This window comes from Ambystoma mexicanum, chromosome 10, assembly GCF_040938575.1.
Source record: "Ambystoma mexicanum isolate Mex_15411 chromosome 10, UKY_AmexF1_1, whole genome shotgun sequence".
NCBI lineage: Eukaryota > Metazoa > Chordata > Amphibia > Caudata > Ambystomatidae > Ambystoma > Ambystoma mexicanum.
Genome location: NC_090932.1, coordinates 678,926,149 through 678,950,213, shown reverse-complemented (window position 1 = coordinate 678,950,213; position 24,065 = coordinate 678,926,149). Strand labels below are relative to the sequence as shown.

General features: G+C 43.1%; 1 protein-coding gene and 1 long non-coding RNA gene across 4 annotated transcripts in view; one reads left to right on the top strand and one right to left on the bottom strand.

The window, feature by feature from the left end:
• ATR (ATR serine/threonine kinase) overlaps nucleotides 1–4,317 on the bottom strand; it is a 1,676,349-nt gene extending 1,672,032 nt beyond the window's left edge. For all 3 annotated transcript variants that reach the window (XM_069618270.1, XM_069618272.1, XM_069618271.1), the window contains exon 1: nucleotides 4,179–4,317. In XM_069618270.1, coding sequence (XP_069474371.1) covers nucleotides 4,179–4,237 — 59 coding nt within the window. In that variant the 5' untranslated portion in view covers nucleotides 4,238–4,317. The remainder of the gene's footprint in view (nucleotides 1–4,178) is intronic.
• LOC138491639 (uncharacterized) overlaps nucleotides 1–24,065 on the top strand; it is a 317,517-nt gene that overhangs the window by 117,376 nt on the left and 176,076 nt on the right. The gene's annotated exons all lie outside the window — the stretch shown is intronic.

Sequence of the window (24,065 nt, the reverse complement as noted above, 5' to 3'; positions counted from 1 at the left end):
AGTGGAACTGTCAAAACGAGATTCACTCGCCTATAAAGGCACTACACACAGACACGACACGAGTGCGACTAACCCAACAAGGGAACCTCTCAGAGAAATCCCCACTGGAAGAGGGGCTAAACAAGAATGTCCCCTTGCACCGGCACTGTTTCTAGCCTACATGGGTGACTACGTGGGAAACCGAGGATCTTTCAAGAACATTTCCGCCAAAACTGGACAACGTAAAACTCAGTCGACTTCTGTATGCGGATGATCTTATCCTCTTCTACCAGACTCCAATTGGCCTCCAGAGACAGCTAAACAACCTGCTCCGCTACACCACAGAAAATAACCTGAAAATTAACAAAGGCAAACAAAAATAATGATTTTGGAGAATGCTCTGCAAAAAAAAAAGAAAAACAAACATGGTACTCGAAGAAAGCGAGATAGAAAATATAAGAGTTAAAATACCTTGGCGTAACTATCGACAGTTCAAAACAAGAAACCTCAACGCAGGAAAACCTTGAATGCAAAATAAAAAAAAACTGGCCGCTCAAGGAAAGGCAATCGATCTGATTTTCAACTATCCCAGCATTACAATTCTACAAGATGAAAGTGGTTCCATCAATCACATACGGTGCCGAGGCGATGCCCCTCATACCGAAAAAAGTCTGGCTAAGGTTGGAAGCACACTATTGGAGGACAGTTCTGTCCCTGCCTAAATCAACATTGATGCCTGCAATACGGCGAGAACTCAGTCTTCTGTCCCTTCTGGGAACAATAAACACCAACTCACTGCTTCTCTATCGAAAATGCCTCACCCAAACAATGTATGCATTGATATGTAAAGAAATGCAAGAGGAAACCGTCAAAATGTTATCTACCTGGAAGACCGACAACAAGTCCCTACTGAACTCTGTCGCATGAACTGAAGAAGATCTCATTACAAACCTTAATTCTAAAGCTGAAAAAACTAGACTGGTCGATAACCCAAGATGCTGCGGCTGCAAACAAACTGATCACACACCTTCCACAAAAGACGTGCAAGCTCAACGAGCTACAAGGTTATACAGCGAAATTTCCAAGTAGACCAGCTCACAACTACCTTCTCAGGGTCAGACTGAACCTAATGGAAACCAATGAAATCCTGAAAATACGAGGTTATCTCTGCAACCAGCGACTGCCGCTTATGCGGTATAGGAAAAGAGACGATTCGCCACCTGCTTCTGTGCAGCCCAAAAAAACAGTTGATCAGATATGCCTACCTAAAACACTTCCGCAACGATGGTCATCAGTTGGAAGAAGACCAATGGTGGCACAGAATGATAGGCGGAGACAGAGCCACCTGGCAAATAGTGCTAGTAAAGATCCTTCAACAGACTATGAAAATTATACCATGACTTTTAAACGCTTTGTTAAAAAAAACGATCTTTAAATTCTTCATTTTGTAAAAATCCAAATTGGATTACACACAAATAAAAAGACAAAATAATAATAATATCTATTTATGCCTATTAATATTAGGATTTTAACTCTGACTACATGTGGACTGCATGTGTAATTTCAACTAATAACATAACCACAACATAAAACACAATTAATAAAGAATTGTTACAAAAAATTGAGAGATAATCTGAAATGAATGTCATTCCATTTTCATTGTCACAATAAATTTCACATAGTGAATCAGGGAGTAATCTTTTGATAATTATACAATTTTTACAATATTCACATATCTTACAAAATATTTAGGTAAAGTCAATCGTGTCTTCAATTCATTCTTAGCAAGGATAATAATCCTCATTTTGTAAATCTAAAATAGGAGTATTCAGTCAATCAAAACTACTTGAATCATATTCTAAATGTATTCCTCTAGGTGATAAGAAATTTAGTTTTCTAATCCAATGTATTTCTTGGCTTTCTAACATCTGTTTGATATGTCCTCCTCCCACCAGTGGTGGGAAGTGTTATCGTATAATTATTCTTTTTTTTCAGAAAACGAATGTGTAAGATGTAATGTCCATTCTCATTAAAATGTTCAGCTACTGTGGATTTCTTATTACCAATATTTGACGTATGCTCTCCCCATCGAATTTTAACCTTCCTTGTCGTCATGTCTACGTAGTATAAATTACATGGGCATTGAAGTCTAAAATATATATGACATTACTGGTATCACAGGTATATGTATGTCTTAGAAACATGGTTTGTCCAGTGTATGATGAGTTACAGTGTTGCCGAGTAAGATATTAGAATTTGGCAATTTCTACATGGTAATGTACCTTTCATTCATGTTAAACTCTGTGTTCTACTAGTATATATTGCATGTACCAGCATATCCCTTATCAACTGACTTTAGCTATAAGCAAATGTTGGTAAAAGCTCAGATAAAGAACTTGGAGCAGGATCAATTTCCAAAAGAGCACCTTTCAGCCTGCCATGCCACAAAAGCTCTTCTCTCCATCCTAGTGTTCATGTTTCCAACTTTATTATGCACTTTCTGCCTAAGACTTCCTGCCAGAAATAACTAAACTGCTGTTTTTAAAATAAACACCAGGTTAAAATATGAAGGTTAAAAAAAAGCTAGAAAACTAATTTATAGAAAAGGGAATGAGACGGACAGAGTGTTTAGGCAGGTACGGTGCATTCCTGCATTGTATAAGACGATTTGGGATCTTCTTCATCATGTCCATCCCCATCCTGGTTAAACTACTCCAGCATAAATGACTTCCCATTCTAATGACGTTCCTTTTGGGCTCTTTTTCCTGGCTCATACTTCACACAAAACCTTGGCAAATCTGTGGGTGCCTCCATGAGTATGTTGCAATAGACTGCCACAAAAACTCTTAGCTCCAAACTTGCACTCATTCTCTCTGGACTATTGCTCTTTCCTACTTCAGGGTCTTGCACTGTTCTCTTTTGCCACGTCAACAACATGCTTACACTTTTGACAACCTCGGCTTCTCCTCTACTACCTCTCCTCAATGACTCCTTGTTGGCTAGACCTCGATGCAGCACTGCCACTTTTTTGCTTTTATTCTACTGTATTTAAAACTATCCATGGCTTAGCACCACCCTTACCTAGTCAGGTATCACCTGCAATTGCCCATTTCGCACCCTTCACTCTAACACCCTACTTCTCCTCTCTGTTCGATACCCCTCCAGTGTCTTCCACTCATTAACCCTCTTTGCCCCATTCAGCTGGAACTCCCCCATGTGCTTTCAACTACCTACCCCTCCTTTACCCCAGTCATATGGATCTCCCCCCTGCAACTGCAAATGTTACCACCAGCCTTACATTCAAAACAGTACTTGCTTAACAGGCTGTGGATCTATTTCATCACTGTGAAAAAATGATGTCGAAGCTGAAAATAATGATTTTTCAAGGGGGGGGGGGCTACAGCGCCCTACCCCCATTACCCCTATACCTTTTTTTTTATTAACTCAACCCATCCTCCCACGTATGTGTGGTAAAATTGGGGTCTCGAATGTCTGCTTCGACATGTTGGGCATGCTCTATTTTGGTATGACCCCAGGCTGCTAGCCTGCTGCCATGTGCTTATGCCTGTGCCATGCCTGTGCTTATGTAAAGCACCCTGAGCAGGGAATGAGTTACGGTTAGGCTCATGAACTGTGTTTCTGTTCAAAGCCCTAACATGAAGAGTCCTGTTGCACTCATGCACTTGCAGGCTCTCTCATTCCTGCATCACGTGTTAAATCGTAACACTAATCATGCTGCAGCAACCCACAGGACGGCCTTTTTCTCTCCCTCCCCCTTGTGCAACAATAGAATTGTAGTTTTAAAGACCAACACGTCGGCTACGTGTGCCCTTCTGCTACCACACATAACTAGTGATGCAGTAAGGCTCCCCCTCACTCCTGCACAGGGGTTCACTGCACTACCCTGACTCCGCCTTTACCGCAGGTTCTGGTATTATCACGTCTGGTGTTCTCCCTTTAGATGTTGGGGTTATAACTATGTTATGCGGGAGAAAGAAAAAATATCAATATTTTTCATTGAAAAATCAGGAGTCGCCCACGAAAATCGTTAGAGTTGGCATGCATGGGTTTCCCTCAGCTGCCCCGCCCATTCTTCAGGTTAGTACTGTGGCAACTAGTGGTGCACTGATCAGAGGTCGGCTCCTCCTGTTGCATGATGCATGAGTTTTTTTCAGACACTCTCACTGTCAGTCACTCACCTCCCCAGCTCCCTCAGAGCTGGGATCATTGAAGCCATCTCCAACCCCTGCTCCAACATGCTTACTGTGTAGCGCTGTCAGCCACAACAGTAGTTTCGAAAGCCGGAAGCGACTGCAGCGTGCACTGCAGAGCGCCGAATTTTTTTTGGAACACTAGCTTTCAGTTCAAGGAGCCAATCACAGATGTTCCTAGAACAGAAACACGCTGCATTCAACCAATCAGACACAATGACACAGCGGTCTCTCTTGTACATGGAATGACTGCAAGCAAGTTACATACTTTTAGCAAAGAACTAGAGTGTTAACACTCAGTTCTGGACTATTGACAGAATATAGAGAGGCATTCACACAGGAGCCATACCCCGGGTTTATGAGTTTTAAAACGATGGCGCTTTCCGTATAAAAGGCACAAGGAATAGGGCTAAAAGAGCGTGTTAATCGTAGAGTGTTTTGTTTGCTCGTGCATTCTAATACAAGGAAGCCTGCAACATCCGTAGACATCAAAACTGAACTGTAATAAAGTGACATCACAATTACTCAGTAATCAGTTATTGTGCTTAAGTTGTTATGACCTCACAATGCCTGCTGCTTGAGCCAGTAAAGAACAGAATCCAGCCAGAATTCCAGCTGCCACCGAAGCACTAAACTGAAGCTGTGACGGTCTTTTTAAATTACTTGCTTGTAAAGTAATTTTCTGTGAGAATTTACAGCCACTAATTGCCAAAGAACTATTTATTGTAGCATGCTTAGTTTGTGCACTTCTGAACTTAACACACGAGAGAAAGAATCTACACGTTATTTCTTATTTCAAAACACAAAATGAAAACATTTTCCCATGCATTAGCCATTTTACTAAACTGTCTTAAGCTATTTTTGTGCAACACAGAAGCTACATATTAGATTTTTTTAATTCTAAACAGATTCTACATTGATTATATGAATCAACAAATGGAAACTCTCTTACATTAGATTAAAGTCATGGTCTAGTAAAATTTTTTATTGTCCCTACGGGTCGGCCATGTTTTTTTAAGCCTAAGTGGCTCGATTTTAGAAAACTTTCCTATTGACCTTACCCGAGTTTTCGTCCATTAAACGCACGCGAAAACAAGCACCAGGGAGCTGCCATTTTGTGATAATCCTATCATTTCCCCCATCGCCCTGGCTGACCTGCTTTTGCGGCACTAAATCATATCCCCCGCCACTGAGCCTGTCATCAGCAGACGCGTACGGCCCATTTCACAACGCCAAAGCACGTCTCGTGTCAACATTCGCTGCGCTTCAGCTAATGACGTGTCGCCATGGAAATGTCAGGACGCCTCTTTCCTCAATAAGTATAAACAGACCGTTTCACAACACAGAGCAGCAGATTTCCGATTCCATTCCTCTCTCTGTGCTACTTTGAGTATTCTGTGACTCGTTTCAGTGCTCTGGTCAGCTACCTTCGCCGCTTGTAGCCCGTGTGAACAGATACCAGTACCACCGCTATAAATTATTTTAGCTTGTTTAACACACAATGGCTACAATAATGCCCTACATGTACGAGCCCGAGTATACCGAGGAGGAACTACTGGAAAGGGAAGCACGCGAAAACGATGGGGATTCGGAAGGCAGTTGGCAGGACGAATCAACAGATGAAGAGCCTGGGCCTAGGCGAATGGACGCTGTCTCCATCTGGTGCACATGCAATCGGTGCGAGCTAATGCCAACTGAGGACAAGAACTGCTGCTGCCGAGAAAACTCGGGATGCCTGACCTACATTTCGGAAGGCGAGCCACGACCGCAATGCATCACCGAGCTGCCAGACTTCAGGGCAGCCTGCCTCACACAGGCCGTGTTGAGAATAATGATGGTACTTATGCACGAACTTCGAGCAACTGTTCGTCCTCGTAATCCGAGTAACGAGTAAGTATACTCTGCTTGTCATGCCACTCCTATTTCATGTTCTTCTACTATATCCAAAATTACTTCTACATATCATTGTAACGCATGTAAGTCGTTCAATAGTGTGCATTGTCTAGATAGCATTTGTCCGTGTAAAATGCCATTAGTTACAAGAATTGTCATTGACAACAGACGTTTATTAAACTTATCTTGGTCATTTAAAAACAGTTTGTTTCATTCCTTTTCACAGGTGGTACAGGCTGGTGGCCTATCTTTCCTTTACATGGTGGCTTCACGGGAGGCTTGGACACCGCGTTCGAAGAGTGATACCCGCCTGTGCCGTTCGTGCCATTAGAGAATCGTTCCCGAGTGACAGCGGTCAGTACAGGGGATTTTCTCTCGCTGTGCTGCCACCTGACCTGTATAATCTTTAAAGTCTTGTATTTTTGTGTCATGAAAATAAGATACAAAATAAAACACCACATTTATTTTAACAAAGGTTGTCTCGATTTTTTAAATGAATCAAGTGTGTCTCCATTCAAGGATGGACGTCAGACATCTGTGCTCCGAATGGGTGAAGGTCTGGTCGCTGTGAAGCAGGGTGGTCACTATCTATCTAAGCTAACATAACATATTCTCGATAATGCATGTACTAAATAACACTTGTTCAAAGTCTTTCAGTAGGTTAGGTCTCTATAAAAGTCACACATATATCTATACTAACAATTACCGTTGGATTATACAGGCCTAAGGGTCTTGACCACTATAATACACCGGTTGAAGTGTGGGTCTGTGCTCACAAGAATCTCCGGTATGTGGCATTTGTTATTGATAAGCAACGATATACTATAATTGATATAAAGGCGATATACTGTATATTGATATAAAGGCGGTTCGCGCCGGTGGATGCGCGCTGGCATGGGGGGCTGTCAGGGGCGCGAAAGGCCAAGGTGCCAAACTACATGTACACTTCAAAAGGTGTCCCACGCCAAGGGGCCATCGGTCACATGGCCTCCTCAGACCCCGTGTCTCCAGCCAGGCCTCCCCTTGAAGCAGGCCACCCCCCTGCAATCCACATAAGTGTGTCTCCATTCAGCAGTCTTCCTGTGCCTTATCTGCACGCCCCAGGGCCATCCATCCCACCCCCCTGTATTAAGGCGGTTTGCGTCAGTGGATGAGCGCTGGCATGGGGGGCTGTCAGGGGCGCGAAAGGCCAAGGTGCCAAACTACATGTACCCTTCAAAAGGTGTCCCACGCCAAGGGGCCATCGGTCACATGGCCTCCTCAGACCCTGTGTCTCCAGCCAGGCCTCCCCTTGAAGCAGGCCGCCCCCCTGCAATCCACATAAGTGTGTCTCCATTCAGCAGTCTTCCTGTGCCTTATCTGCACGCCCCAGGGCCATCCATCCCACCCCCCTGTATCAAAGGCGGTTCGTGCCAGCGGATGAGCACTGGCATGGGGGGCTGTCAGGGCACGAAAGGCCAAGGTGCCAAACTACATGTACACTTCAAAAGGTGTCCCACGCCAAGGGGCCATCGGTCACATGGCCTCCTCAGACCCCGTGTCTCCAGCCAGGCCTCCCCTTGAAGCAGGCCGCCCCCCTGCAATCCACATAAGTGTGTCTCCATTCAGCAGTCTTCCTGTGCCTTATCTGCACGCCCCAGGGCCATCCATCCCACCCCCCTGTATCAAAGGCGGTTCGCGCCAGTGGATGAGCGCTGGCATGGGGGGCTGTCAGGGGCACGAAAGGCCAAGGTGCCAAACTACATGTACACTTCAAAAGGTGTCCCACGCCAAGGGGCCATCGGTCACATGGCCTCCTCAGACCCCGTGTCTCCATGCAGGCCTCCCCTTCAAGCAGGCCGCCCCCCTAATACCACGACATACATACTTCATTCATTCACAAACACACCCCAGTTTCTAATACTTTAAAAACCACTCGATATGTCTCATGAGAACATCTTTGTGCTTTGCAAGTCAACTCCTGAACGTGCTACCTGGGAACCACTGAGATCTATGCTAATCTGCTCGTCGTCGTGCTATCCATGAACTTCAGTGACCGCTTCGAGCATACCCATCAGTGCGCTACCTGTGGCCATCCACCTATTCTCCCGCAGCATACTGCTCTGCTTGCTGAATCCAACTGTTTGTTGGTCAAGGTAAGGCCATGTATCCTGGTCATATTTCGCAGATTTTTAAATTTCTATCTATTTGCGAGTAGAGTACCCAATAGTGCTATGTTCATTGGTCTCATTGCTATTGACTTGAATTTCCATTGCTATGCTATCAATAGATCTATTTATTTTCATCTGTGTCGATTGTCATCGAATTGCATCCTTTGGGGATCCAGTCTATGATGTAAGCATGTTTCCTTCTCGTGCAATACAGAACATCCAAGGGATGAGTCACATGTTCAGTTTTTAGTCACATCATTTATACATTTCTGCAACTTATGCAAATACTAAGCCGCACATAATGGACTGGTATAGTTCCTGCGACCAAAACAAACCTTGCATTGATCATTGTATGATTCATTTACTTTTGTATCAAATCTTTATTCTTGAAGATTGTATAATAATGTCGATATTTACTTTTCAGATTTATCAACAATGCCTGCCTGTTCGATTAGCGGTTGCCCTTCGAAGACCCATGCGAAATCTGAAGGCACTACAGTGCATGTATTCCCGAAAACCGTTGATCGAATAAGAGAATGGGTCAGACATTGCGGATATCCACTGGATGAGCTGGAAAGTAGAGTCCAACAAGTCTTACAGGACAAGAGGGGTGATCGATACCGCATCTGCAGCCGGCACTTTTCCTTGGACATGTACACAACATCTTGGGTAACAAAGAAGAATAAACGGCGAAAGACACGGAAATTGCTCGAAAACGCTATTCCCACTCTATTCGTCCACATTCCGCCACCGGTGAGTCAAGTGTCCGGATTTAGCTTTAGGCCTTGGGGTAGTGTGTAGCTATCTGAAAGGATTAATTGATATTGTAGGTGTTCTATCCCTTGTAATAATTTCAATATTGATATGATTGTATAGTTTTTTGAATAATGACATTTACCAATATATTCTTTTTCGATTTCATAACCCACAAACGCAATGTATATATATATGGGGACAGGGAACTGTGCTGTATTGAGCATTTTTCAAGTATTCTGTCGCCTTACATGGCTATTTTTAATATTGCCATTTCATTATCAATCATTAATTGACCTTTACAACTTCTTGACTATCCCTTGAATCTGAAGCAAGAACATTCTACATCCTTGACGTGGTCGCAGCTATCAACCACTTCTAGCGCATATCAGGTAATCTTACTAGGCTAATCCGCTATTGTGCTCAATAGCCTCTCTGTGAAAAGTTGAATTTAGAAGTGTGCCCAATAGCCTCTCTGTGGAATGTAGAATATAGAAGTGTACCCAATAGCCTCTCCGGGAAAAGTTGAATTCAGAAGTGTGCCCAATAGCCTCTCTGTGAAAAGTGGAATTCAGAAGTGTACCCAATAGCCTCTCTGTGAAAAGTAGAATTTAGAAGAGTGCCCAATAGCCTCTCTGTGGAAAGTAGAATTTAGAAGTACATTTAGAAAGTTGCATTTAGAAGTGTAGCCAATAGCTTCTCTGTGAAAAGTTGAATTTAGAAGTACATTTAGAAAGTTGAATTCAGAAGTGCACCTAATAGCTGTGAAATGTTCCATTCAGAAAGTTGAATTCAGAAGTGCACCCAATAGCTATGAAATGTTGCATTCAGAATTGTGCTCAATAGCCTCTCTGTGAAAAGTCAAATTTAGAAATGTGCCCAATAGCCTCTCCGTAAAAGTTGATTTTAGAAGTGTCCTCAATAGCCTCCCTGTGAATTAGAAGTCTCTGAAAGTGCATGAAACCCTTCATATCTCACCAACACGCTTACTCTCTCCTTACATCACCACTCAACTAGAACACAGAGATACTATGACACCATTCGGTATAACTGTTCTCATATCAACATTCGCTGCTCACTCCACATCATTCTAAATAATCACTGCTGGCTACACACCCCCCAGCAAGGCGTTCTCCTCAGGCCTAACGCAGCCACATCCGATCTGGATTAATCCTGCCAGAACGAACACATACTCCTGACCTCTCAACCACCACACCTACCGCTAGAAAGCAGCTATTACACTGATACTGCACGAGCTGTACACATACCTGGTGCTCACACGCACCTTTTGACTCTCTCTACTCTCTCTACTGATATGAACTTCGGTTCCCAAGGGCGTTCAACCTACCAGCGCCTTCAGACCATACCAATGGTATATAAGGCGCTATATAAATGCAAAATAACAATAACAATAACATACTTGTTTTATGCATGTCAAGTAATAGTTTTATTCTATCGTGTAATTATTTTACCGAATGTTTGGTTACTGCTTTCCAATTGATATACACCTTAGTTATCGTCCACTGGTGTTTGTTTTCAGTTATAATTAGTGTTATCCATACTAATGCAAGTACTGTCTTTCAGGGAGATGCTGAATTGTCCGCCACATCTACAACATTTCTAGATGTTCTTCAACAGCAGGAGGTATGGATACTGACAGCTCCATCGAGCGTCATCATCAGAGCTGGAATTCTTGTTGTTTGATTGTTCTACACAATGTTTCATTCGTGGTTAGCCGTTGATATGTATCTGTGCTGTCGACCCCAGGTGTGTGTTATGTTTTCACAATTGTAATCCTCACTAATGCAAGTACTATGTTTCAGGCAGTTGATGGAGCGTCAACCCCTGCACTTGATGCAGAGCCTGACATTCACGTATACGAATCGGCGCAACAGCTTTCGGAAGTGCGCACTACATTTGCAACGTCCATAGATATTCTTCAGCAGCACGAGGTATGGATAATGACAGCTCCATCATGCGTGATCATATAACGTGATTCCATTTGCTATACTTTCTTCCCTATTAACGCAAGTGCTGTGTTTCAGGGAGACGACGAAACTTCCACTACAATCACAACATCCAATTTAGATGATGCAGATGTAAATAATTCATTGAAAAAAGTCGATGAAATGTGATCATATTTAGATTTTCCTCGATTCTTTTGGACAATGCATCATTTGCGGTTATCTCTTTATATGTACCTGTGCATTCGACCCCAAGTGTGTGTTATGTTTCCAATATTGAAAACCATACTAATCCAAGTACTGTGTTTCAGGGAGACGACGGAGCTTCCACCACAATCACAACATCTCATTTAGATGATGCAGATGTAAAGGAATCGTTGAAATAAGTCGATGAAATGTGATCATATTTGGATTTTCCTTGATTCTTTTGGACAATGCATCATTTGTGGTTATCTCTTTATATGTACCTGTGCCGTCGACCACAAGTGTGTGTTGTGTTTCCAATATTGAAAAGCATACTAATGCAAGTACTGTGTTTCAGGGAGATGCGGATGCCTCCTCTCCAATACAACCATTCATGGCAGTCCATGCAGAGCCAGAGGTATGGATACTGACAGTTCCATCGAAATAGATCATCACTGGTCGAATACTTGTCGTTTGATTGTTGCACACAATGTTTAAATCATGTTTGGCTATTGAGATGTACCTGTGTGTTCGTCCTCACGTGTGTTTTATGCTAACAATATTTTGATACATAGTAATGAAAGTATTATGTTTCAGGGAGACGATGGAGCCTCATTCCGTGCTGTCTATGCGGATACAGAAAATATAGTCGTTGCAGCGCAAGAGGAAGGGAGGACATGCGGAAACGAATCGGAGCTACATCGTGCAGATGTTGAAGGTCGCGTCAAAAAAGTTGCAAAGAAAAAAAAACAAAAAAAGGTTAGTTACAAACAGTTCATAACTTTAAAAAAATGTTTGTGCTGGGGACTATTTTATGTTTTTTTCCAGTCAATTCTTCTACACTCCATCTTGTGTTTAAACTGAACATCCCTTTTCCAATCTCTCCTCCAGTTACCCGTGGGTGTCAGAACTATGCACACACAGACAGTGAAGCGAATGAGAGATGTGGCTTGCCAGACCGTGTACACTATGGAGGAACTATTAATTGAGGCGAGGCGTGTTCAGGCTCGAGATGCTCAAGTCCAATGGCCAGAACATGAATTAACTGTGTTTGGAGACTACAGCAAAGTTGCATTGGACCATAGCTACAGTGCGACCGCACCACCACAAGAAGATGTTATTGAATGTATTGAAGATAGCTCTGAAGTAGTTGCAGATCAATTTACACAATCTACACCCGCCAAAGATTTGCCACCAAAAAACCTGTCAACATTGTTGTGTTCTCCCATCAATGTTGAAGTAATAGATGTTGAAATGACAGAGAATGAACCAGCCGCAGCATCCATAGACGCATCAGAACTTGATATCAGCGATATTACTTTCCAATGTGTTGAAATCTCCACAACGTCACAGGCCGAAACAACGTTGACGCAGGATGACAGTCTAATGAAAGAGAGCAAATACATTGTATTCGACAGTTGTTTGATGGAAATTATAAGTATGCTGAAATGTGTGCATTCCATTAGAGGGAAAGTATGTGGGAAGCCATTGATTAATGTGACTCGTCAAATAAAAGGCAGTAACGTCAAAATAAATGCCGCCTATCGATTAAATCATAGCTTCTCATGGTCTGCACATCCGATGCTGGGGAAACTGCCAGCAGGCAATCTACTGTGTGCAGCTGCATCACTTTTTAGTGGCTCCAGTTTTAGAAAGTTAGAGGCTTTCTTTCAGTTTGTGGGACTCCATTTCATTTCTAAAGCGCTGTACTACATATACCAACGTGATTATCTGTTTCCGGCCATTAGTGATGCTTGGAAAATTGAACAATTGTCTCTAGCAAGTACATTCGAAGGCAAACGATTCAGGCTAGCCGGCGATGGACAATGCGACAGCCCTGGATTTTCTGCCAAGTACTGCACCTACCACTTTCAGGACATGGATAGTAAGAAAATTGTGAGTTTGGTGGTAGTGCAGGTAACACAATGTACATCCTCAGTGGCCATGGAGAAACTAGGTTTTATAAAATCAGTGGAATATCTACAATCGAGGGGAATGCACATCGACCTCATAGCCACAGATAGACACGTTTCAATTGCCAAGACAATGAGAGAGCAGTTCCCACATATTAAACATCAATTTGACGTATGGCATCTTGCTAAATCAATCAATAAGAAAATCTCGGCTGCAGGGAAAAAAAAAGGTTTTGAAAGTATTTTGCAGTGGTCACATTCTATCACCAACCATCTTTGGTGGAGCTCAAAAACTTGTGAGGGGTCAGTGGAAATACTACTTGAAAAATGGCGGTCACTGATGCCCCACTGTACCAACGTTCACCGCTGGACAGCAAATGAACATTTCCACCAATGTGAACATGGCCCTTTGTCCCCAGAGGAGGCACGGAAGAAGAAGTAGTTGATTCCATCTTTGCCGACACACAAAGCCATTGAGAAGATTGTTTTAGACAAAACTCTATCAAGAGATTTGAGGGGACTGACAGAATTCTGTCACACAGGAGATTTGGAGGTGTTCCACAATATGTGCCTAAAGTACAGGCCAAAGCGCTTGCATTTTAGCTTTCGAGGCATGAAACATCGCACTCTACTAGCGGTCTATGCCCATAACAGCAATGTCGGACGTGAACAATCTAGGACTAGGGGTAAAGTAAGGATGCCTCGCTACACTAAGGTGTTTTCAAAACGAAGTAAGCAATGGGTGATCAAACCAGTCTATGATGAAATGCAGTTCGACTTTGTGAAAGGCCTTATTGTTGCTGTGTTAGAGAAGCACAGATATGGAATTTTGGACGTTTCTGTGCAGAGCAGTGATCCATTGCCACCGAACATTGCGACTGTGCCATGCCCACCCGGAGCACAGCTGATTGTGCAGTACAAATCCCGGTTTAAAGAATTGCAATACGATTGTCTTTTTGTAAATAAATGTTATTGTACAGTGTACCTGTAAACCTAACCCCTACCTTCACCATCATGGGTGGCAAACAAGCTGGGTGTCATCTTTGAATTCTCTCTATTCACCTCACATATGTGTATGTATATATTTTTCTCATGTCTCATCTCATGTAAATGTAAATGCTGCGCACTGTTAACGGTGGGGAGGCTTGCGTATTGCAAATAATAAAACAAACAAACAAACAAACAAACAATAAATCTCACTTTTAACTCAACTCCTGTGGTACTTTATACTTTCCCTGACCTTCCGCCAAAAATTAAATGTCTCAATTTGGGCTGCAAAGCTCGCAGACAACGGGGACAAAATTGGGGCACTTAGAACGCGCCAGCCAAGCGGGCCGTGGCATTTGGGAGAGAAGCCAGTTCGCATTTGCACATTGAGGCGCACTACATAGACGGATTCTAAACTTCAAGTTCTCACAGATGCCTATACTACGTGATGTTGCAAATAAAGAATGCGAAGGACAGCGCCCAGATGAGGCCCACAATTCGCACTGGAAGTATAAGGGTCTATTCTTTTTTGACCTTGAGACAGGGACAATGCCGAAAGAACTACATTTGAAGGGAGTGCGCAATAACGTAAGAGACGATAAGGCAGAAAATTCAGAAACTAGACCGAGTTTCATTTTAGGTCAGTATACGAAAAAATAGTTGTCAAGAGCACGGTCCGTTTTACAGAATGAATTACGAAGAGACACAATGGAAATTTCAAATATAATGTAAGTAAATCTTTACACGCTTTTATACCGGAATGAAGATTTAATGGATGGATGCATGAATAAATAAATGAATGAAGAGCTAGGAAAAGCAAGTAAAACTGTTCGTAGTGGGCACATGGGCATGCAGGTCCTCTGGTCTCACCCATCTCGGTCCTTGGCCCAGCCACTTTTCCCTGCACTGCCTACCTGCACTACGGGACTGTCTCTGTATCCTTCAGCCCCTTCTCCCGGCATTTGCCTTGCACTTGCCACCAGCTGGCCCTATTATTTAATTTGTATTCAACTAACCATGTACAGCCCTTCCCCGTGCGCGATCAGAAAGACACCTGGCCTAGTAGGATCGTTGTCTGGCTGCCCTTGTTCCCCACCTGCCTTGTCACGCCTAGAAACACTTGAGTATAGGCGCGTTACAAATGCCATATCATATATCATATCATTCCTCACGCATGTAGACTAACTGTCGTTTATCATTGTGTGTTGGACTCGATTTATCTCGTTACTTTTCGCATTGATTTTAGAGACGAACATAGTCCATTGAACTATCCTTGCAAGCAAATAGTTTCTGATCGGCCGTAATAAATAAAATGAGTAATATTAATGAAGTTCGGCTAGCGAGACTAATTATCATTTTTTTGTTTTCATAACAGGTATTTGATCCCATTCTGCCACTGCCATCTGTTTGAGACACCGGCGGATGGATTCTTCAGCAGACACCTGCAGCTTCGTGTCAACAACTGGAGCACGATCACCATATTATGGGACGATCGCCAAGGGCCCACATGCCCTTACGCTGTACTAGTGGCTAGAAGCAACATAACAACCTTTAGGCTGGACTAGTGCCTAGTTGATGGAACAGCCTTGCTGTTCACCGTGCTTCCAAAGTGATTCTTTTTACGAAAATGAACATCCTGTGTACCATAAAGGAACAGCGCGTGACCCAAGATGAAACGGAACAGTTATTGCGGATACAGATAAAAGAAAATAAATGGCTTCCGGAGTTCATATGGCAATTGCTGAATATTCTCTAAACATTTAATGTCAAATAAATGTACTTTACCAAATGTACCGTGTTGCTGTTTCATTTTAAAGTACAGTTTCATATTCCGAATTGTGGCGCACTGTGTTGTGAGTTGATCTGTGTTGGTTTCCGGGTTCTGTGTGGAGTCGCGCAGAAGACGACTGGGCGCGTTTGCCTACACAGCACAGTAACGTCACGGGGAGAGGTGGGAAATATGAATGTTTTGAAAATGTCAGGCTCAGGGGCGGGGGAATTGATTTAGTGCCGCAAAAGCAGGTCAGCCAGGGCGATCGGGGAAAAGATAGTATTATCAGAAAATGGCGGCTCCCTGGTGCTTGTTTTCGCGTGCGTTTAATGGACGAAAACCCGGGTAAGGTCCATAGGAAAGTTTTCTAAAATCAAGCCACTTAGGCTTAAAAAAACATGGCCGACCCGTAGGGACAATAAAAAAAATTACTAGACCATGCCTTTAATCTATTAAAGGGGATAACAGTATGTGGCCATGTATTATAAGCAATAAAGTATCCCCTTATTTATGTAAAAAGGATATTGCAAGTCATAGAGTTGTGTGACCCTATTCATGAACCTGGCCTTCAGCGTTTTTCTTCTATTTGGACACGGAACTCGATGACTGCAATATCCTTATACCGTACGGTATGGAGCAATTTACCCCATATATTGGCACCTATAAGGACTGAAAATACAAGTATAGATAACGCAAGGGATCCAAAGGAGTACCCAACATTTATTCCATACATTTACAAGCAACATTTATACAAACTAGTAATGATTGTGTCATGTCACATATCTCTTTCATACACCATAGGATGTGTGACACCTTAAGGCAGTCCTGGCTTTCCAGCCAGTAGTGCAGTGCAGTCTTGGACATGTACTTTCATTTTTCTCATTTGAATTATGAACTTTTAAATTGCTGTTGGCTTATAAGCACAGCAGGTTTTTTTTTAAGTCTTTATTTCTCGTTTTCAACAATAAATAGCAAATACAACAGTAATTACAGTTTAGGTCATTGGACTATAAACAACACTACAGTTTAAAATAGAATTCAAAGAAAACAGTAAACAGTAGCCCTAAAATCTACATAATGACCCAGACCGAACCTAAAACATAACCATGAGCAATAATCTGACATCCACAAACAATTAAGACAACACAAAACAAAATGCATAACAGACATAACCACCCTACCAACCCAACACACCCATTAGTCTCTTTTTTGTTGCTTTATTTAAAATTATAACATCGACAAATGAAAAACGCAGCAATCAAAAGAAACACAGTATTCAAAATACAATTTGCTCACAGCATGTAACCTGTACATATTTACAACCCCCCCTATCCCCCACTACCAGGGTTCACATCAAATCATCAATTAGAAATCAATACATTGCGAAGAACTTCCCCCATATTCTCTCAAATACAATGAGTTTCCTGTTCCTACGAAATATAACCCTTTCCATCTCAGCCATATCATGCATTTCATCAATCCAAACTTCAATTAGTACAGGGTTCATCGTCTTCCACCCTCTCAAAATAATTCTTTTACCTACCATCGCACCTTGATAGACCCACTTCTTTTGGCACATTGGCAGGTCCTCCAAAAGAACATTGCTACCGAACATCAAAGTCTTAAAATCAAAGTTGATCTTCTCATCCAACACAGCATCGCAAATCCTGATAAACTCAAACCAAAAGCCTTGCACCCTGGTGCACATCCAAAGCATATGCTCAACTGTACCTATATCTTGAACACATGACCAAGAATCTGAGCTGTCTATCATACTTCTATTGACCATCCTTTCAGAAGTCCAGTACACTCGATTGATGATTTTGATCTGTCGGGATCTCTCCACTAAGCTTAAAGAGCACAGTCTTGTATTAGCACACATACATAACCAGGGATCCTCTTCAATAGTACTCCCAATCCGTCTACTCCATTCCTCCCTCAACAAAACAGTTTCAATCCAGGATCACCCATACAGTTCATCATAAAATGCTTCCTTGTGTTGTTTATAATACATAGTCTTCTCATACCTTTATAGAACTTGCACATCTAAAATCCATTCCTCTACTGTCAGTTTCCTCCTTGTCTTCCAGACCTTTAATATCTGTTTAGTGGCACCAAAAAAACTTTATTAAACCAACACGATGTTACCCAACTATTGTTATGACCACTTCTTGGTAGATGCAGAATGACTGCTAAGGGATTGCGTGGATAAGTAATGTTCCAAATTTGGTTGATTCCTATCAATAACATCTTTCCAAAAATCCACCACCCTTTCACAGCTCCACAACATATGAAGCAAGCTACCCCTCTCCTTCCCACAACCCCAACAACAGTCACCATCAATCATCCCCAAAGCACACGTATTCCCTGGGGTCCAATAGATTCTGCCTAATATTCTCTGTTGAGTATGTAGTTGTATATCTGTTTTAGCATTTACTGGGACTTTCCAGACCTTTTCCTACTCTTCATGTGTTAATTCTCTACCCAAGTCCTCCAACCATGACAACCGTAATTTCTCCCATGAACCCAACCATTTCGCATCTGGTTGCATAATTTTCCAAATACTTGACACTTTCTGTGACCCACTGGTCAGTACTTTAAAGACCTCCGGTTTCTGCAAGAGTGGTGTATCCAACATCTGCCTCCTTTCAGAGATTAAATCTACCAATTCACTGTAACTTCTTAGCTCCCTATTTTGTAGCCCAAACTTCTCTACCAGACTCTCAAAGGGTACCACTCCTCCATCACCAATCGTTAAGATGCCTCTTCTAGTCCAACTCCTCCAATTCAATACCTCATTACTGATCTGTAGACCTGGATCATGCCAAAGAGAGGCCTCTTTATAAATAAATAATCCTTGCCCATTTCCCACTATCAATGAAGTCAATGCATCCTTTGTCACCAAAACTGTTTTTAAACCCTGCACCTTCCCGGGTAGCTTCCCAAAAGAATACAGGCACTTAATGTCATATGGTGAAAACTTCTGCATCTCAATTTGCACCCACCATGGCACCTGGTTCCGATCTCCGCTAGAGTAGCTAGACACCTTTTTCAACAGAAAGCCATTGCTTGAATTCTTTAGTATCGGGTACCCAAAACCTCCATCTTTAACGCTCAGGACCATAATGTGCAGAGGAATTCTGGCCCTTTTCCCTACTCCCATAGAAAATCTTGAAACCGCCTATCTATACAGCCAAGAGCTCTCTTTGTGACGAGTAGGGGCAACGATTCAATAATATGCAAGCTCTTTGCCAATAGAAGCATTTTAATTGCATTAACTTTAGCCCAAATGGTTAAAGTGATACGCCTCCATTTCATAATATCCTTTTGGAGGACCTTGATGATTCTATCTACATTATAATTGACTATCTTTTTAACAACACGAACAATGTGAATACCTAAGTACTTTACGCACGCATTCTCCCATTTACAGTTCAAACCTAACAATTGTTCACCACCCGGTTCATGGTTTTCTGAAGCACTACATGACTCACTGCAGCCTCAGAATGCTTTGACACTAATGGGGTCAAATCATTTATATGTTACTTTCCAAACTGGAGATAATAGTCCTGTACAGTCATACTGGTGGGTTTTATCCCACCCTCCGCTGCCGTTTGTATTGTTTCGTGGCTCTCATGTGGGTCTGAAATACAGGGATGCTGGGTTTGGTTACTGGGGAATGAGGGAAAATGGAAGATAGCTTTGTTGTGTTGATGCGTGAAGTTCAGAAGTACCGGGGTACTACATGCCTCCCAACTGTTTGAGTCACCAGGGCCTGTGAAAACCGAGGAGTTTGTTTTTGGGTTGCCAGATCCCATTGGAGTCCATGTGAATAGGTAAGGGGCTTGCCGACTGAGTGAACTGGCTCCCTGGCGTCAGAGGTGTAGACAGGGTAGATCCTCAGCGCAACACCGCTGTGTGGGCATTTACAGATGTTAATGTCACTGCGGTGGGCCCAACTACATTAGCTTCAGGCCCCATTTGTTAGACAATCCTAGCTACGTCTCTGCCTGGCGGGAGACACCCGCCAAACGCATGTGAGTTGAAAGGCTTGGTACTATGTGTAGACAGATACGTCATTTCACCAAAATGCCAGGGGTAGCGGAAGTGACAATGCACAACCCTTGACCTCTGGTGACATCACAGGAAGTGATGTCATTTGACCCACCCCCATGTGACATCACAAGAAGTGATGGCATACAACCTTCAGATGCATCTAACACCTGTGTTTCCACCCAGAACCAAGCACACACTATCGCATTCCTACTCATTCACCCACCAGTCACTCACTGATACACCTTCTCTTACATCCAATCTCACTGCATTCTCCACACAGGCACACACCCATCTAGAACATTCAAACACACACACACAATCACATTTCGTCTCATTCACCCACCACACACTGACACATAGCACATACATACATCTGACATACACTTCACACATGCAAAATACACATCATATTTAAAAAGAAAAAGTCTTCTTGCCTGTTTTTCCAGCTTCGGTCTGTCACTCCAGACCAGCCTCTGCTCCTCTGTGCTGCTCACAAACAACCAGGGAGAGCTTCCTGGTTCTTGTATATGAGCTGCAAGAAAGAAGCCAGAGGAGAAGGGGTTGGAACTGAATGTGGCACGTGACACATGCCACATGTCATGGTCAGATCACCCTACTGAGCGCTTCCTTCTCGAGCTGCAAGCCCCGGCCCAGCCTTCACCCTGATGGGTAAGGACTGGGCCAGGACCCGCAAAGACCTGGTGTAATGACCGTATTGAAGGCTGCTGAACACCTTAGTACCAAACAGAAATATGTTTGTCTGTCTGATTCCTTGAAAATAGGCGCAATGAGCCATGACTCATTGCGCTGCCGGCGATATAAAAACAGGGACATCATTTAGGGGCCGCAACTGTGACCTCTGAGGACTCCCTTGCGACCTCTAAAAAAAATGTTTTTTTTGTGATGCAAGCTCCTGGGCTGTGCCCAGCACCATGTGGCTCTTTACTTCTGGTTACGTCTGGAGTGGCTGGCTTTCTTGTTCAGGCCCCTTAAAAAAAAGAAGAAAAATAAGAACAAGAGTGCCACAAATCTAACACTTTCAGCACTGACCGTAAATAAGAAAGAATAGGTATACCAAATAATGTGTCTTTCTGGAATTCTATACAATAATTGCTAGACTCATTAAAGGTTTATTTCAGGCAAACTTCAGGGGGTGAGTCTCTGATTCAGTCTGTTCTTAAACGCCTCAACTCAGCCTTTCATCCTTTTGAGGTCGATAAATGAGTACCAACACAGGTTGGGTGATATTGGGTGTATATTTTTTCTATATAAAGTGCTTGAGCGTAAATGCTATATAATAACACATCATTATCATTTGGTCATGGACGTCTGCTTGCATTCACAGTAATTTGGTAATATGGGCCTATACACACTGATCTTAACGATACATATGGCGATCCATTCTTCTATGAAATGTACATCACATTATAGTGATATCGTAACCATATTTTTCGTAGTGTACAATGCTATGTGATTCCGTTTCCTGTTTTGTCAACGGGTGAAAGGTCGTGTTCCATCACTTCCCGCGATATCACTTCGGGGTAGGGTCAAATGGCATCCCTTCCTGTGATGTCATCAGCGGGTCAAGGATCATGTGATGTCACTTCCGTTACCCCTGGCATTCTGGTGAAATGACGTCCCTGACAACACCTGCAAATGCCCATGAGCCCTCCTTTGGCTTCTGGCATTCCTACAACGTGTTTTCTCTGCCGGTCAGGTTTCCTCTTCTTCTTCCTTGAGCCAGTTGGCTTCACAGCACTCAAAGCCACATCACAGTCTCTCGGTCCGTACTGAGAGAATCAGTGTTCTCCCTCCAGCAGCGTGCCCCAGTCAGCTTTGTGATGAATTCTATGGAGTCATCACGGATCCCCAGCCTAAAATCCCCTCCCATGTGGCCAGGAGATGGCAGCCACTACCTGATCCTGGTGTTGGTGTTGGTGATATGAGGGAGGATCACATGGGAGGAGATGGCTGTCAGGAAGATGTGATGAGTTCATCAGGAGGGATGCTGTATTCTTCTCCGCCATGTGGGGAAGACCCTACAATTCCAACATCCTTGATGGTCTATTGTTATTATACCCATCCCTCTAAATGTAAACTCCCCAAACCCCTTCTTGTCAAATACCCTCGACAGCATAGTATTTATACTTTACAAATACCCAAAACACAACTAACTTCTCCTATTTATGATGACATCATAATAGGCAAGAACCCCAAACAGAATCTCCTTAAAACCTCTATTTTCCCTATGGACTCCAACTGCCATAGTGCCCCAGGCACTGACACGAAGAAGAGGGATGAGGAGTTAATATGGATTGAGAGAAGCACTACTGGTTGTAAAATTAACTAGCTGTGTGGGACATTTAAAACGTACTTCCAGTGACAATCAGTAGGTGTATGTGGAGTCAGGAATGAGAAGGCGCAGTCTGGGTGAGGCGAAAGGCAAAGCAGCAGGAGGAGGCAGACATGCTGAAGCAGACCGTGTGGGAACAGGCAGGTGCTTTTGGACTACCGTTCATCATCCGGTAGTACCGGCGTGGCGAGAGACCCAGCAGAGCGAGGCAGGCTCCAGGGAGAATCTGCAAGGATATCAACAGAAGCAGGGAAGCTGTCGCAGGCGTGATGAAGGCAGGAGTCTGCAACGTTACCCGCGAGTGAACGTAGGAGGAAGAAGAACACAGAAAACAGGTCTGCCAAGCATTAGGCACCATTCTGGCCTTGAAACTTTGCCGCAGCAGGCCGGGGATGCAAGGAAACACCAGTGAGTTGTCCCGAAGATAGTGGGAACCCCAGGGAGTACCGACAATCACCCAGACAGTTAAAAGTGCCATTTGAATACTGACCACATACATTTGAAATACTGTGTTTGTTCAATTCCTCATGCCTGAAATGTCACTATTTTATTTATTTTGCGTTTGTATAGCGCTACAAACCCTCAGGCATCTGAGTGCTAGTTATTACCCAGGGTGTATGGTGCTCATTTATCGACCTCGGAAGGATGAAAGGCTGAGTTTGGCCCTGCCAGGATTCGAACCTGCATCAGCAGGCTCTGCACGGATGTCAAAGCGAGCACTCTACTCGCTGTGCTATCTGCCCGGCACTATGAGGAAAGCTGGAGCAAATGTGATCATAAGCAAGTGAATGTTAAGCTGATTTGCATAAGTCTCAATACATGAAGAGGTCATATGGGGAAAGTTGGAGCAAGCACAGTCCTAAGCAAATAAGTGTTGTTGAAGAAGTTCAGAAGTGGAACTTGAACACGTCTTCATGTGTGAGAGGTCAATATGGGGGAGCTTGGGACAAGTAAAAGCAAGCAGTGGAACTTGAACAAGTCTTCATGTGTGAGAGGTCCATATGGGGGAGCTTGGGACAAGTAAAAGCAAGCAGTGGAACTTGGACAAGTCTTCATATGTGAGAGGCCCATATGGGGAACCTTGGGGCAAGTGAAATCCAATGTTAAGGCAGTATAGACAGTATAAGAGTGCTACTGTGATATACTGGAAGATAAAGAAAGTGAACATTCTGGAGAAAGACCTGGTGAACAAAACACATCAGCCAACAAATGCTTTTGGAGGATGATACCTGGCAGGGGAGTACACCAGGGAATATGCCAGAGCCAGAAGGGGGGAAGTCCTGGCAGGCGAGTATACCAGGTGATCACTAAAACATACTGAATAATTCCTAGCAGGTGAGTACACGAGGAAACCATTGATCAAATAGTAATGAGAAAGAGACAGTTTACCATATTGTCATTTGTGAAGTAGTTGTGAACACTAGACATTCTTACATCATTTGAAATTGAAGAGACTTCTTTTTCACCTTTCAAACAGTATCCTGGGAAAAGGCATTAATGCTATTTCTACAATTATTGTTTGGGAAAATACACTTTTCTTTGCCATTCTTAAGAGACTGCTTTTGTGAAATAAATATCTCAACCACCCTTTAAACTCAGACCTTAAGAAAGACACTGTGGTTGACCTACCTGAATTAATCTGGGGGACGGGAACCCCTCCTGGATTCAAGGATTATTTGTCTTGATTTCTACACCCTTCTCATTAAATGAACATCAGAACATTTACCTTACACCTTTTGATTATCTGTTTAAGTGTGTGTTATGCGTCTGGGTCCCCGGAGGCTGTGGAACAGATACCGATGGGGCGGCCATTGAATGCTCCATCACGTATTCTTTCAATGAAGTGGTGACG